The following is a 15,749-nucleotide window of genomic DNA, read 5'->3' as shown; positions in this document are numbered from 1 at the left end:
CTTCTAGGGCACCTGTATATATGTGGCATACACTTACACAGACACACACACATGTAAATAAAAATAAAACAAACACACACACACACACACACACACACACACACACACACACGTTTGTCTGGGTCATGGTTCTAGAGGCTGCAGAGTCCAAGAGCATGGAGCCAGCATCTCCTTAGCATATGTAGGGGCCTTTTTTGATGCACTCTAACATGGAGGAAGCTGGTCCACACTGAGGGAGAGGTTCTCTTTTCTCTCCTCTCCTCCCCAGAAAGCTAATGTCATTACGGGGAGCACCCCCTTCACATTCTCTCATCTTACTAATTACATTGGTCTTCAAATACCGTTAATATGAATTTGAAGGTTAACTTTCTCACAGCTGAACTTGGAAGGCCACACCTGGGTCGAGTGCTTGGTGACAGATCTTCTTGCTTTTGCCTCAAGTTGTGGGATTAAAGGTATGTGCCACCACACCCCACTGCTTTAGAAAAAAAAAGATACTTGCTTTTTATTTTGTTATGTTATTATTATTTCTATTTCACTCTTTGTTTTTCTTATGTGCTGTAATTGTTACTATTTTTTTGAGACAGGGTTATACATTCACTTTATATAGACCGATACTGGAATTAAAGACCCGGTCTATATTTTATTGTTAACTATCACATATGTGTGTTTGGATAGGTGTTAAAGGAGGTTGTGAATTCAAGGCTGTGGGTGCTGGAAGCAACAGGCAATCTTAACCAGTGACCTGGCCCTCCAGTTTGTTTTATTTTATGCCAATGTATGTTGTTTTTTGAGATATACTGGCCAGGTGTTTTTCTTTTTTCTTTTTTCTTTTCTTTTCTTTTCTTTTCCTTTCCTTTTTTTTTTTTTAAGACAGGGTTTTCTTTGTGTAATCCAGGCTTGTTTCGAATTCAGCTAACTACCTTCCTCTGTTACAGGCATGCACTACCACACCCAGTCTATCTTGATTTTCTTTTCATAGAAGGGCCTTGTGTATCTTCCAGGCTGGTCTCCAACTCTGTGTATCTGTGATCTTGGTCATGGTGACCTACATATGCGGTGCTGGGAATCGAACCCAAGATCTTGTGCAACCTTTCTACCACCTGAGCCACAGCTTTGGGGCCTTATGTCTCAGGCCCTGACCGGAAGGCTGCACACACTTCTTCACCTTTCTTCTCCCTCGGCTTTACAAGGGAGGTTTTCAAATTAAGGTTCCCCAAAGACAATCTGTAAGCTCGCCCCTTTTTATTCTAAGACACGTCCTCTGCTTCGAGGAAATAATCGGTCTTGTGTCTCAGTTTTCCCCAAAGCCAGAACCCTAAATGGCACTTTTTCTTCCACAGAGAGGCAAAACCCGGATCCTCGGTACGCTGAGCAACCTTTGCTTTGATTGACAGCCGGCCTGACCAATCTGCGCACGGGGGATGTACGAGGGGGTGGGGTTGAGCTGTCCGTGGACACGCGTGCGTACTGTGCTTGGTTCTCCGCAATGGGATCCCTGCGAACTTTGCGTTGTGTCTCTGTGGTCTGGCGGCCCGGGCTGGGGTCTTGCGCACCGCGGAGGAATGCAGGCTTCGGCACCGAGGCCCGGTGATTATAACACTCCACTTCCGTGTAGGGGAGAGACTAGAACAAGGGGAGGGCAGGCACGAAATTCAGATCAGGACATGGTTCTAAGCCCGATTGTGTTGTGTGACCTGGCACTACATCCTTGGTGCTCTGAGCCTTTGCTGCCTCTTCTGTAAAGTCTTGGGGGCAGGTGGACATCAACTGTCTGCTGAGCCGGGAGTTTTGATGCTTTTGTAAGAAGCGGCTGGACTAGGCAGAGTGGGCGAGGGAGGTACCAGTTTCTACCATGTTTCTCAGGCGTCGGTCTCAACCTCACTGCTCCAGCAAGCGCAAGGACCTAGTCGAGGACCAGCCCTTCCCGGGGCTGCTGCGTACAGAGAACCTCGGCCTGGAGGAGCTGGCTCACGTCCTGAGGGCAGCTGTGGTGGATCAGAAAGGTGAGGGGTGCCTGCTGCTCCGGGACCTCCGATTCCCCTGTAGCTGCAAGAGCCGGGCCAGCAGACAGTCACATTCCTTCTCCTAGTCTCACCATCATGAGGAGAAGTGTAGCTCTCCACTCCTCCCTGTGTTCCGAGAGCAGCTGTAACAGAAGTTAGTTTACTATCAGAAAAAAAAAAAAAAAAAAAAAAAAAAAAGCTTTGTGGTTAGCTATAGCTGGGCTCTGTAAGTGGCATGATCTTGGTCTCATAAAAGAGGGCTAGATGGCTGCTCTTGCAGAGAGGACCAGCATTCTGCACCCGCATGCTGCTTTACAACTGTATGTTCATGTAGCCTACAGTGAGGGGGCTTCACAACAGTGGGATAAATACGGCCCCTGCCTTGCCAGATCCAGCGTCCTGATGTGAGAAATACTGAGCAGTCACTGCTGACTCTGAGTGTGGTGACCACTCTTGTAATTCCAGAACTTGGGGGGTAGAGGCAAGGAGGATCAGGAATTCAGGACCGGACTTAGCTGTATAGTGAGTTTGGGAACAGCTTGATGTTTGAGCCCCACTCCACCCCAAACAGTCAGGGACTGGAGGAGGGGCGCCCGTTATACTGAGGTATGTTGGAGCCAATGGGAATGGAAGCCTAGATCAGCAGGTGTGAGGGCTCTGAGGTGCAGGGATTAGGAAGTGCAGTTTAAAGTGGGATTGGGAGTTTATAACCCCTGAGGCTGTGTGACATCTGTGAATTGTTTCAGGACCTCTGGTGACACTGAACAAGCCACAGGGTCTGCCTGTGACAGGTACGGGCGTGGGCAGAGAGGGAGAGGCTGGGGCAGAGATGGTCGGATGGTGCTCTGGAAACTTGTCCTCTCCCTCTCAGGGAAACCAGGAGAGCTGACGTTGCTGTCTGTGCTGCCACAGCTGAGCCAGGCCCTGGGGATCGAACACCAGGAGCTCCAGGTTGTGCGAGCATCTGGGAAGTAAGTGACAGTGTGGGGTTTATTTGTCACCCACTGTATACAAAAGTCTTATTCAAGTGCCTGGTACATGGTAGACCCTTGGTGCTAACTCTTACGGCATTTGGCTCTTTGAGGGCCAGAGAAAAGGTCTTATGACTTCTCAGGTCTGGACTCTAGTCCTGGTGTTACTGTCCAGTCTTTAGTTGGAGTTCCTTTAGTAGTTGGGGGGGGAAGAGGTTTCCTTTTAAAATAAAAGATTTGTTTTTAATGTGTGTAGAGTGTTTAGCTTACATTTATGTCTGTGCACCACAGTGCTTGTCTGGTGCCCTCAGGGGCCAGATCATCTTAGACTGGAATTGCAGACAGTTGTGAACCACCATGCGGGTGCAGAATGCTGGTCTTCTGCAACGCAGCCATCTAGACCTCTTTTTTGAGATCAAGAGGCTTTATGTGATTTGTCCCCTTCTTCCAGGGAGGCCTCTGGGCTTGTGCTCCTCTCCAGCTGTCCCCAGACAACAAGCCGCCTGCAGAAGTTTTTTACCCACTCAAGGAGAGCCCAGAGACCCACAGCCACCTACTGGTGAGAGGTGCAGGGTCACTCCCAGGGCCCAGGCAAGGTCCTGCCTGGCTGCTCTGAGACCTCCTTTCTCTTTCTTAGTGCCATCACTGATGGCATCCCTGAGCCTTCTGAGGGGACAGTCCACATGGCTCTGAAGCTGGAACGAATGGATGGCATTGACCTTGTAAGTCAGAGACCACCAGGGAAGAGGTGTCCCTTTCAGCTTTTGCCTTACAGAGGAGTCTAGGCTGTGCATGCGGTGGCTAGTTCCACTGCTGTCTCCTAACGGGCGAATGGTTGCTGCCGTTGCTGAGGCCCTATCCCGAGTCAACTGGCAGCAGGGCTGGCTCAACAGAGACCTAGGTATGTGTTAAGTCATTCTTGACCGGTACCCTAGGCAGTCCCAGTGACGTCCCCATCTCGAAAGGACATCCAGGAAGGTGTCAAAAGGACCCTCAGCCGTTTCCACGTGATGGCCACGGGGTGTGGCTGTGCCCTGGTCCAGCTACAGCCTCTGACAGGTGGGTCTGAACAGTGCTCTGCTGGGGATATGAGCCCAGTGAGGAAGGCAGTGCTTGGTAACACCCAGGGAGCATTTGGTGGACCCCAAGGGTACAAGACTGGGCTCAGCGGGAGGCAGCAGTTTTAGGTGCACACCCACAGTCTGCCACCTAGCACACATCCTTATTCCTAGAGGCTTTAGTTCTGTAGGGTTGGACCCTCCAGGCTGGGTGGGTTGTCAGCTACCATTGTTATATTCTCATGATCCTCTCTGGAGGCAGAGCATACGATACAGAGCATACAATACAATATCTCAGACCCATACAATCTAGGGATGGGGGCAGTACTGCACAGCCAGGAAGGGCAACCGCCTCCCAGCCCCCCACCTTTCAGTCTTCCCCAGGCAGCTGCAGGTGCACATGGTTCTACAGCTCTGCCCGATTCTTGGGGACCACACCTATGCTGCTCGTGTAGGCACTGTTCTGGGCCAGCGTTTTCTGTGGCCAGCGGAGACCACCAAGCCCCAGAGACAGGTAGGTCCCCTGGCCCCGTATGCCTGCTCTTTGTGGGTTGCTGGGACTGTGTCTCCAGATACCATGCACATTCGGACTAGGAGACAGATGGCTTGGTCTCTGGGGCCACTTGTGTCCCTGTGGTTGCTGTGTGGCTCAGGCCTCCTCCTGTTCATGAGCTGAAGAAGGTGGAGGCTGACCTCACAGGTCCTCAGGTTCTACTATCCTTTTGAGCACTTGTGCATCATGCCTTCCTCGAGTTGAGTCCAGTGAATGGGAGTGCAGCAGGAGCGAACTGGCTCTAGCCAGCCACTTAGGACCAATATTACTTTCTGGCCAGAAGGGGAGGCTGGAGGTTTGTATGAATTGGGGCTTTGAGGGCCAGGTCTGTGCACCGCCTCTCGAATCCCATTGGCCAGAGGCTTAATCACATGGCTTCACTAAACACAGAAGAAGCTGAAGAAAACTCTGCCTGTCTATAGAGAAAATTATCACAGTGACAGACCAGGAAGGTCCTGCAGGTCCCTCTGTTCATGACAGCTGGGTGCTCCTCTGGCTAGAACTTAGATGGTCGCTGTCTTTCCCATCCCAGGTCCTGGATGAAGCCCTGCTCAGACACCTCCAACTGAGTCCTTCCCAAGTGGCCCAGATGCCTTTGCACCTGCACCTGCACCGCCTCCTCCTCCCAGGCACCGGTCCCAAGGACCCCCCTAGTGAACTTTTGGCACCCCTGCCCGCTTACTTCTCTCGGACCCTGCAGTGCCTTCAGCTCTCTCAACAGTAGACTGTGCCTGACCCCCAGTTGGAAAAATAGGAAGACAGAGAGTTTGGTGCTAAGCACAGCCAAGGCCCTGGGCTCCTTGGTCCGACACACTAAGATCAAATCCCAGAGAGGCCACTTGATTGCTGTGTGGCATTGGGCAGGTGTCTTCTCTCTGGACTTAAAATAATAAAAGTTCTACCTCACGGTCTGGTTTACCAAAAATGAGAAAGCGAATGTTTACCAGGGACTGTGCGCTCTGCTCAAGTGAACAGCGGTCAGGTCAGGAGGTGGCATCTGCTGTACTCCTGACCAGGAGGAGGTTGGTTTGGTTTTGAGACCCGGTCTCTCCATGTATCCCTGGCTGGACTGGAGCTCAGAGCTTTGCCTGCCTCTGCCTCCCGAGTTCTGGGATGACAGGCATGCACCGCTGCACGGGCATGAGCTCTTCTGACTTTGAAGGACACAGCTCTTTCAATGTCAGCACCCCTCTCCACCCACAACACGTTCACAGGCTACAGCTAGACACTGCTTTGGAGGACCAGCCAACCCTCCACAGGTAGGAAATGCCATGCTTCACCTGGGTGTGTTTCTTAGGTCTTCCAGTTTTAGGTGGCTTGACTACCCCTTCACAGAGGGAAGAAACAGACCTATACCCTCTAGAGAAGAGCTGAGGTTCAGGAAAGCCTACCTTTTGTCCTAATGTTCTGTGCTCACCAGAAACTATTCTGCCAGCCTAGCTTGTCCTTGGGAGGAAGGCACCCTTGATGGCTGGCCTTCCATATACTACCATTTGCAAGCCATGTGTCCTTGCTCAGACTCAGTCTCCTCATCTGTATAGTGCAGGCTTCCCCCCCCCACACACACACACCCTAAGACTTCCCATCACTAGGGGATTGTGGGCCTTTGATGGAGACTCTGATGATCAGCTCTTGTTTGAGCCCTGCCTCAATTATCCAAGCCAAGCCCAGAGAACTTCACTTGTTTTTTGTTTTTTTTTTTTTTATTTGATGCTGGATCCAGAATAGGGCAATGAAGATCAGAGCAGGGGCTTCTCTAGCTTCGTAGCCCCTATGGGCCTCAGGCCTCGGGACACCAAAATAAGGGTGAAGGGACTGGGGAGGCCCAGCCTCTTCTTGGGGTATGCCTCAGCCCTGGGTGTGTTGCCGAGTCTGGCCTTGAACTTGCCTTTGGCCTTGACTTTCCTGTGGGTGCTAGGAAGAAGTCCCGCTTCAAAGGGCAGAGGCCACAAGGCATTTCCAAAGTGGGGGCCTCGAAGGTGCGGGGGATTAGCAGCCTCGGTACAAAGGAGGGGAGGAAGAGAGAGATGATCAGGCCTCTGTCTTGAAACAGGGTTCTGTGGAAGACAAGCCCTTCCCTGGTGCACTGCTTGGTCTGGGCGCTGCCCTCTGCCTGCGCCCTTCTTCCCCGATCCCACTGCTCAGTACTACCCGCCAGGGTGTGCAGCGCAGCTCGAAGCCCACCTTTCCTGGCTTCAGCATGCTAGGTGCCAGCTCGAGATCAGGGTGAGGTTGGAAGGACATCAGAACCTTGGCAGTAGGTAGAGTCATCAAGGCCTTGCCTGTGGTTGACAGAGCCTTAGAGCCCACCAGCTGGCCATGCTGGAGTCTGAGGACCCGGCTCTGGGGTCGGTGCACACAGGGAGAAGGCAGCCAGGCCTTGTCATGGAGGCTAGGGAAGTGGAAAGGGGCTGTGGGGGAAGGGAAGCTGTGAGGGCTGGGCTAGGCCTCAGCCTGACCAGCTGTCCCATAGGGTATGTGCAGAGGTGGGGGATGGGAGGTGTGGGCAGATGGAGCCCCTCCCAGTTCCTCCTCCAGAGGCAGTGGGAAGAACACAGGGTTGGGGGTCCAACAGACCTGGGTCTGCATCCCAGCTCTGCCCCTTCTGAGCTGTGCAACCTCGGGCAACGTCCTTAAACTTCCTGCTACCTCGGCTGGAAAATGGGGACAATAGCAGCTACCTCACTAGGGTGTTGTGAGGGCTAAGGGGGCACAGGAAGGGCTTGGTGGCAGTGCCTTTCTCCAGAGAAGAGGGAGGGCAAAGCCGGCTAAGACAGCAGCAGAGGTCTGGACTCTCGGGACGCGCACTCCAGGACCAAGCCCTGGCATCTTCTGGTCTAACTGCCTGGCAGGGTGACTACTTTGGAATACTCATTTGGTTGTATATTTAAAAACACTTGGTAGGCAGTCTCGTACTTGCTATCATTCGTGGCCTTCTGGCAGGAGGGTAAGCCCAGACACTTGGGAAGGGCTTGGAGAGCGGGTAGCAATGGCCTTAGGACGGGGGTATTCAGGGAATGTGGTATTACCCCAGGCCTCAGGCTTTTTCATACCCCATGATCTGTTGAAAATATGGCCCACCCTGAGGTTAGGGGACTCCCACTTCTGGAGGGTGAGGCAGACCAGGGCTGTGGCACTTTTTGCCTTGCCTTTCTTCCCCTTTCCGGGGACCGAGGTGGTAGCAGTAGTTTCTGGCTTCTCGGCGTGTCCCAGGCTCTCAGCCCTAGCATTTTTCCTAGAAGCTGACCTCTGAGTAGGGGAGCCTGAGTCCTTGCTTTCCGCAGAGCCTTGCTGGGTCAGTAGTTGAGGGAGTGATGAGCGGACCCCTGTCCGCCGATGACCCACGGGCACAGGCTTCTTGATGGTAGAGCCCTCCACTACGAGCCGGATACCTACGTACTGGGGCACCTCCACAGCAGGCTGTGGACAGGAGAGAACAAGGCCATCTCAGACACTAGTGCTAGAAACCAGGGCCTAAGGCAAAGATAGATGGAACCAATTTCTGGGGTGTCTGGTCAAGAGGCACATCTGAGAAACAAGAAGCTCCTTACATCCTCAAGGGAGTTAGAGGACTTACAGTCATGGAGCCCTAGGGAGCAAGAAAAGCAGAGAACCAGAGCCATGCAGACAAGCACTCAACCACTGCCCACCAAGGCAACTTCTGGCGTTTGTTAGAATGTGAGCGGTTTCAGGACATGGGCAGCCAGAGATGGATAGAACTGAACCATGGCTTCCTATGTGGAGATGAAATTCCCATTGTGAATACCAAGAAGAGGGAGGTAACGAGGCCTCAAGGCCCAGAGTAGCTTTCTAAGAATAGGGAAAGTTACAGGCCATAGTGAGCTGCCAGACATGGGTGCTGAGACGTGAACTTGGGTCATCTTTAAGAGTAGTCTACTACTTTTAACTGCTGAGCCATCTCCTAATCCAGCTTATTTACTTTATAACTTAAACTGTTTATGGCAGTGGTTCTCAACCTTCCTAATGCTGTGACCCTTTAAAACAGTTCCTGATGGTATGGTGACACCCAACCATCAAATTATGCCATTGCTATTTCATACCTGTAATTTTCCTACAGTGATGAATCATAACATAAATATCTCATATTCAGATTGGTCTTAGGAGACCCCTGTGAAAGGATCATTTGACTCCCAAAGGGGTCGAAACCCAAAGGTTGAGAACCACTGGTGCGTGGCATTATGCCGTTAGCAACAGAAAATGGACATATGGACAAAGTAATTAGGAATTTTGGGGCAGGGGACAGTGTTGAGAGAAAGGTACTTGCTGAGTTCAATCCTCAAGACCCATGGGGTAGAAGGAGAGAACTGACTCTCACAAGTTGTCCTCTGACCTGCAGATGTGTGTTGTGGCGTGTGCAACTGCACACATATACAAACTCAAACACAAAAGTAATATAATAAATAAAAAAAAGGATGACAGTCACCTTAGCCCAAGGTCAGATTTGGCCTTAGGAGAGTCTGCTGGCATGCCTTGTGACAGACAGACGAGGTGCCCAGTATCACGTAAGTGGTTGTTTTTTGCCAAAAATCTCTACCCTGAACCTCATCAAGTTGTTAACCTATTTTCTAGTTTACAGGATAGTCAGAAAACAGACCGAGCTGAACAGCACAAGGAGACAATCAGATAAGACAGAATGTGGGACAGTACTACAGGCTGGCCAGCCTGGCCTCCAAAGGATCAGGATGCCAAAAAGGAAACAGTGGAGCTGTCCTAGATCAAAGAAGATCAGAGAGACAAAGCCACCCGTGTGACCACTCTGGACACATACTGGCCTCAGAAACAGATCAGTAATAAAAGATATGTGGGGACAAAGGACATCCGAAAAAATGCCTGGCTTGATCTTTCCAGGCATCCAGCCATTCAGTTGTTTGTTTGTTTATTCTGAAACAAGGCCTCATGTAGCCCAGGTTGGCCTCAAGCTCACTATATTGTCAAGAATGACCTTAAACTTCTGATCCTCCTGCCGCAGCCTCCTAAATACTGAGATTACAGGTATGTTGTTCCCCTTTCCTCTGCCCTCTTCCATGATTATGCTGTTTGTTTGTTACAGGGTCTCACTGTAAACTCCCTGCTGAACTGACCTTGTAGACCAGGCTGGTTGTGAACTTGCGTATTACAGGTGTATATATACACTGTTTGTATTTCCTCCTTTACATTTTTTAAAGCCAGAGCTGTAAGTCAATAGTTCTACACATGCCTAGCATGCAGGGCCCTGAATTCCATCCCTAACACCTAGGAAGACATACATCCTTAACAAAAACTACACCCTATTGCCAGAACTTATTCTAAGACTGTGGTTCACTGGGCAGTGGTGGCACACGCCTTTAATCCCAGCACTTGGGAGGCAGAGGCAGGTGGATTTCTGAGTTCAAGGTCAGCCTGGTCTACAGAGTGAGTTCCAGGACAGCCAGGGCTACACAGAGAAACCCTGTCTCAAAAAACTGAAAAAACAAAACAAGACTGTGGTTCTCAACCTTTCTAATACTTGAATACCGATCCTCATGTTGTGGTAACACCCACAACCATAAAATTATTTTCATTGCTACTCCATAACTGTAATTTTGCTCTGGTTTGAGTTGTAATGTAAATATCTAATATACGGGATGGTCTTAGGTGACACTTGTAAAAAGGTCATTTGACTCTCAGAGGGTAACAGCCCACAGGTTCAGACTCAGGTCATGTGGTCAGGACCCTGCTTTCCTGTAGCAAACCTTCACACATCCTAGCTGGAAGACTCCTACTTAAAAACTGCTCTCAGAATTCAGAAACTCCTAAAAAAACTCATTCTTTTAAAGTTGTATTTGTATGATTGTTGTTTTGAAATAGGGTCTCACTATATAAAGCCCAGGCTAGCCTGGGACTCTATGTAACCCAAACTTTCCTTGAACTCAAAGTGATCCCTTTTGCAGCCTCCTGAATACTAGGAGGTAGGAGGTTGAGTCTTATATGTGTAGCTAGGATGGCTAATCACATCATCATCTAGACTGGACAGGAAAGTCTAGGGTATTTATAAAGCACGCCCCTGAGGTGTCTCTAGAACCCCCAGAGGGCCTTTGACCTAATGGATGACTCCTCATTGATGGATTCAGAACTCAGATAAACTGCTGGGAGACTGTGGCACTGTGGAGAGCGGGCTTGGTTAGATTGTTTGTTTCCAAGCTGGGTGTCATGACTCTTATCTATAATCTTAGTACTTGGGAAGCTTGAAGCAGGAGAAATAGTATGAGTTTCAGGATAGCCTGGGCAACAGTGTAAGTTCCTGGCCAGCCTAGACTATCTACAGTAAACCCCCGTCTCAAAAAAAAAAACTAACAAGCAATAAAACAATGTTTTTGGCTGATTCTAAAAAAATCCTATACTTATAGATAAGCAAGATCAAATTTGTTTTTTGAAAAAGATGAATAATATAGTAATTATTATAGCAATAGTAAGACACTAGTAATCGACTCTTGATAGGCCTTGCAGTTGATGGAGCTTCCAACAACATTATTGAGCAAGTACAGTAGTTAGAGCTGTCCTTTGTGTCCTCTATCTAGGTACCCTAGCAAAGCCCTGGAGGCAGAGCAAACCACTCTATCCTCAGCACACGAAGGAGGAGCCAGTTGCAGTCTTATTTTAAAGGAAATGAGGCTACCTAGAAGCTTGGAATTTTGATTGGAGGCTGAGGAGGTCCCAGAGCCTCTGCAAATATCTATGAATATAAACTCATGGCATTAAGGACCCTCAGAAGACAGTAACCTCCAGGTCATAGATGAGTCAGGCCAGAGGGAAATGTCTGTTTTAAGACACTTGTTGGGGTCAGGACAGGAACCCTGGTCTTGAACGGTCTCCCAGCAGATCCCAGGAGGCTGCCTGTGGGAAGTGCTGGGGCATCTTACAAGTGCTGGAGCATCCTACCTGCTTATAGATGAGTTCAAAGGCTCCTGTGTCACAGCTGCGGTCCAGGCGCCGGTCGATGACCACGCGCAGGGTATCTGCCTGCACACCAGCACAGAGGCGGGCAGTGACAGCTGTGGAAGGTGCCATGGTAGGGCTGGCATTGATCTCAATCAACCAGGGCTGGAAGTCTTCCCCAAACACAAAGTCAGCCCCATAGAGCTCAAAGCTGGCCTTCCGGCACTGCACGTTGTCTTGGGAAGTCTGCAGGGCGTGAATCACCGCAGCCTTCATGCCAGGCACAATGACACTGGACCAGGCCTTTGGGGCATCTACCTCCTGCAAGTGGGCCTGAAACCTCTGGCTGGACCACATGTTATCTTGGGGCAGCATCGGGTGCCGGTGACAGGAAGCCTCCAAATGTCTCTGGATGGAGTTGTTACACAGGTGCACAGAGCTGGAACAGGACAGAGAGTCAGGCTCAGTCCTGGAGGCAAAGTCCTGGGGTCAGCCATTGTGGTGAGCTTAACTGAGACAGGCTTCTGCTGAAAGATCAATAGGACAGAATGCATCTTGCCCAACTCCCACCCCATCCGCCTAAGGCCGGGGATAGTCAGCTCAGAAGACTCAGGTGGTGCAGATGGGCCACAGTAGCTCACACTTTGGGCCTACTAACAGTTCACTCTCTTTGTGTGGCAGGGAATAAATAGGGAGAGAATGACCCTGAGTCATGAAGGGGTGGTGGTCAATTCCCAACTTCATCAGTGAGTAGCTGGGAGAGCGACTGTTTGCCCTCACATCTCTAAAATGACAATAACCCACCACTTCATTGGGTTTTAGAAATGATTGTGATACAACCAAGCAAAAACACTTATGGCATGTGAAGTGCTTAAAGATAAACAGCTACACTGTGCTGCTGTTCCAGTCTCCAGATGTGGAGACAGGCTGGCCTTTTTCTTTGAGATGGTCTCACATAGCCCAAGTCAGATTCAAACCCAGCAGGTAGCTGAGGATGGCAGTTTACACTTGATCATCCTGTCTCCACCTTCCGAGGGTTGGCATCACAGGCAGCCACTACTATACCTGGCTTGTTTTGGCCTGTCTTGGTCTCCCAAATTCTGGGATTACAGTTAAGAGCTACCGTACCTGCCTTGTTTCATCTTGAGAGTGGGCTCTCACTATATGGCCTAGCCTGTCCTTAAACTCAAAATCCTGACTCAGCCTCCCAAGTGCTGGAATTACAGACGTGGACCACTGTGCCCTGCTAGAAACAGAGACTTAAGAAGTTTTTCGGAAACACAGAGAGGAAACCGAGCAAGACAAAACAACCTGCTGTTTGCTGGGTTCTCCTGCTCAGCAAGGTCTCAGAAAGGGATCAAATTTCCAGGAAATCTAAAGATCTCTAGTTCTCTAAGACTTCCAATTACCACCCAGTCTACAAATGATGTGAGGAGGTTCTGTCCTTTCCAGTAACAAATCCTCCAGTTCTCCAGTGAATGCAAACATCCAAACTTCTCCAGGTGACTCGGGTCTACCAAGTCAATGTCTCATGGCTTCCCAAGTACCTTCAGGGTCACAAGATTCTCCCAATGACCCAGGAACACAGAAGAAGAAACAAATGTGCTCTCCAAAGAGCAAAGGCTAGTCCTGCAAGAGCATTTTGATAAGAGCAAGTACATGAGCCAGGAACTATGCAAGTCACTGGCTCAAAGGCTGGGCATGAAGGAGAAACAGATCAAAGTATGGCCCCTCTTGTGTTTCCCTCTCTACTACTCAGATAGTCTCCCCCATGAAAAAAAAAAAAAGAAGTTTTTCAGTTCTCCAGAGGCACACAACTTGATGCCGCAGAGATGGAATTTGAATCCAGGCCTCATCAAGGTTTCTTCTCATCCTACAAACAAACTACAAGCTGCCTTTCCTCTCTCAGGTTTGTCTTAGTCTGCCTTTACCTAGAGCTATATTTTCTTTATAACATACATCACCTTCTATCCCAGTGGTTCTCAACCTATGAGTTGTGACCCCTTTTCACAGGGGTCACCTAAGACCATCAGAAAACATATTTACATTATAATTCATTACAGTAGCAAAATTAGTTACAAAGTAGCAACAAAAAAAAAATCTAGCCACCACAACATGAGGAACTGTATTAAAGGGTGGAAGTATGAGGAAGGTTGTGAATGACTCCTCTACTGTATACTGTTAGCCAGAGTTACTCAGGTGCATTGCTAAGATGTAAGCTCTTGAGATCTGGAATCTTGTTTTGTTCATTCCTGTATCCCAAAGGCACCCTGCAAGCTCCTGCAGGGTGAAAGAATGGTGTGTGTGTGTATGTGTGTGTGTGTGTATGTGTGTGTGTGTGTGTGTGTATAAAGCCTGCTTCCTTGCCTGCAGAGTCTGTGGTCTGAAATCTAGCCTGGATCTAAGAGCTCACTGTTCTGTTTGTCTGCTGATCTCCACACTAGACTGGATAGTCAGGGGAGGTGGAGAGTAGGCTCACTTGTCCAGGTTCTTCAAGGAGAAGGGCTGTGTGGAGAAGCGGATGTAGCTGTCTCGGTAGAACCACACAGTGAGTGGGTTCCAGTCAGTCACCAGGAACCACTGTCTCAGGTCAAACTTGGTGCCGAAGATAAGCAGGGGCCGCTCGATGTACTTCTGTACAATCCACTTGCCGTCCTTCATCAGCATGGGATTGCAGTCCACCAGCTTCAGCATCTCATCCAGGTGGTCCATGCACATAATTCCTGAGGGGGAAACCAGGCAGTCAGGGACCAAGAGCTCAGGCTGTGGTCAGAAGTGCCAGAGGACCATGGGTGTCCCTGTTATAAGCTGTCATCCCCATAGAATCCAGCTGACTCTTAAGGCTGCCCCTCCCCAAGTCAGAACCATTCTTCCCTCTAGCAAAGCAAAAAATTTAAATAATATTCTAATTAAGTGTTTAATAAACTTTGTTTTGCTATCTATAGGTAAAAATCTAGCTGGAGGTTGGGGAGCATTAAGGGCACTTGCTGTTCTTGCTGAACCCAGCACTCATATGGCATAACTCCAGTTCCAGGGGCTTTGGCACCCTCTCCTGGTCTCCACCGGCAGTGGGCACATACACAGTGCACATAAATACAAGTAGGCAAAGCACATACACATAAAGTTAAAAAATAAATAAGGGCAAGATGGCTCAGTGGTTAAAGGCACTTGTCACCAAAGCTGATCAGCTGACTTCAGTTCCTAGAACTGGAAGGAGAGGACAGAGTCCTGTGAGTTGCCCTCTGACGGTCCTGCGCACACAGAACGTAAAACATTTAGATAGTGTTGACCGTGCCGTACATTACTTTCCTCCAGTAATTAAGAGACCAGGAAACTGGAAGGCACACTGAAGCCTTCCTCTCACTATCCAGGGCGAAGCCAGCTGCTGTGCCAGCTTCTCTGGAGCTTTCTGGGCTCCACAGCTATCTGTGCTTTGCTTCATGGGCTCCTATGGAGCTCAGCCAGGCTGTGGGATGAAGCTCGGCAGATGTCACCTCTCCTGTCACTAGTTACCTGTGTAACCAGCTCTGGCTACAGCTTCACACATCCAAGGCCACATGTGTCTTTTTTCCTTCTTTTCGTTTTTCTCATTTCCCTTCTCCTCTCCATTTCTTCCTGAGACAAGGTCTTACTATGTAGCTCTGGTTATCTTAGAACTCAATATATAAAGCAGGCTGGCCTCAAACTTACCGAGATACCTCTGCCTCTCTGCCTCCACCTCTGGGATTAAAGGCTTGTGTGACCACGCCTAGCTTGCTTTCCCACTCTCTTTTCCCCCCTCCTTTTATTCATTTTGTGGCAGGGTCTTATGTAGTCCAGGCTGGCCTCATGCTTACTATGTAGCCAAGGCTGGCCTTGAATGATGCTTTTGCTTCCTCTTGGGATTATAATCAAGTGCCAGAGCACAGATACACTTTGTCTTTTATTTATGTTTTTATCGTGAGTGTGTCCCATATGTCTGTTTTGTGGATCTGCTGGAACTGGAGCTACACTGTGTTCACTTTATGACATTTCAATCACCTGTATATTTACAAGCAGACCTTTTTAAATAAAGAATATCATTTCAAGTTTTCTGTCTACTTCTTGGGAGGCCCTCTGCAGTCTTTAAAGGTGGGGCTGATGCTGGACTCTCCAGTGCATGCAGTGGATGCACAGATGTGACTGAATAAAGGTAAGGACCAGAAAACATCTTACCGGAAGTGACAGGCAGAGCAGCCATGTCAGGGCATGTTAGTGGGGTGACCAC

The 15,749-nt window shown here is 49.4% G+C and overlaps 2 protein-coding genes across 16 annotated transcripts in view; one reads left to right on the top strand and one right to left on the bottom strand.

Moving 5' to 3' along the window:
* The first annotated feature begins 1,458 nt into the window (after positions 1-1,458).
* On the top strand, positions 1,459-5,513 carry Rpusd3 (RNA pseudouridine synthase D3). 2 transcript variants are annotated; one of them, XM_034511194.2, is made up of 9 exons: positions 1,459-1,590; positions 1,867-2,006; positions 2,753-2,797; positions 2,878-2,977; positions 3,429-3,536; positions 3,615-3,699; positions 3,913-4,036; positions 4,410-4,549; positions 5,121-5,513. In XM_034511194.2, exons 1-9 carry the CDS (start codon positions 1,490-1,492, stop codon positions 5,310-5,312), a joined length of 1,035 nt encoding a protein of 344 aa, XP_034367085.1. In that variant the 5' UTR covers positions 1,459-1,489; the 3' UTR covers positions 5,313-5,513. The 2 variants fall into 2 exon arrangements, with proteins under 2 accessions (XP_034367085.1, XP_034367086.1); XM_034511195.2 differs by having other exon boundaries at positions 1,460-1,590; positions 1,894-2,006.
* The window catches only part of Ttll3 (tubulin tyrosine ligase like 3), a 29,410-nt gene continuing 15,661 nt past the window's right edge, over positions 2,001-15,749 (bottom strand). For 6 of the 14 annotated variants that reach the window (XM_076940248.1, XM_076940249.1, XM_076940251.1 and 3 more), the window contains exons 10-13: positions 13,983-14,226; positions 11,507-11,942; positions 7,738-8,008; positions 6,470-6,999 (exon numbers count right to left, since the gene is read on the bottom strand). In XM_076940248.1, coding sequence (XP_076796363.1) covers positions 6,620-6,999; positions 7,738-8,008; positions 11,507-11,942; positions 13,983-14,226 — 1,331 coding nt within the window. In that variant the 3' untranslated portion in view covers positions 6,470-6,619. Of the gene's footprint in view, positions 2,150-6,269; positions 7,000-7,165; positions 7,243-7,737; positions 8,009-11,506; positions 11,943-13,982; positions 14,227-15,749 lie in introns of those variants that run through there. The other 8 variants (XM_076940259.1, XM_076940260.1, XM_076940254.1 and 5 more) reach the window with 5 other exon arrangements.

This window comes from Arvicanthis niloticus, chromosome 9 (genome assembly GCF_011762505.2).
Source record: "Arvicanthis niloticus isolate mArvNil1 chromosome 9, mArvNil1.pat.X, whole genome shotgun sequence".
NCBI classification, from domain to species: Eukaryota; Metazoa; Chordata; class Mammalia; order Rodentia; family Muridae; genus Arvicanthis; species Arvicanthis niloticus.
This window is presented reverse-complemented; position numbering and strand designations above follow the sequence as displayed.

Bases quoted from the DNA above. Each gene is read 5' to 3' on its own strand.
- Rpusd3 (XM_034511194.2), top strand. From the start codon at position 1,490: ATGGGATCCCTGCGAACTTTGCGTTGTGTCTCTGTGGTCTGGCGGCCC. The intron at 4,037-4,409 runs GTGGGTCTGAAC...CCCACCTTTCAG, and splicing joins CCAGCTACAGCCTCTGACAG to TCTTCCCCAGGCAGCTGCAG. The intron at 4,550-5,120 runs GTAGGTCCCCTG...TTCCCATCCCAG, and splicing joins CCACCAAGCCCCAGAGACAG to GTCCTGGATGAAGCCCTGCT.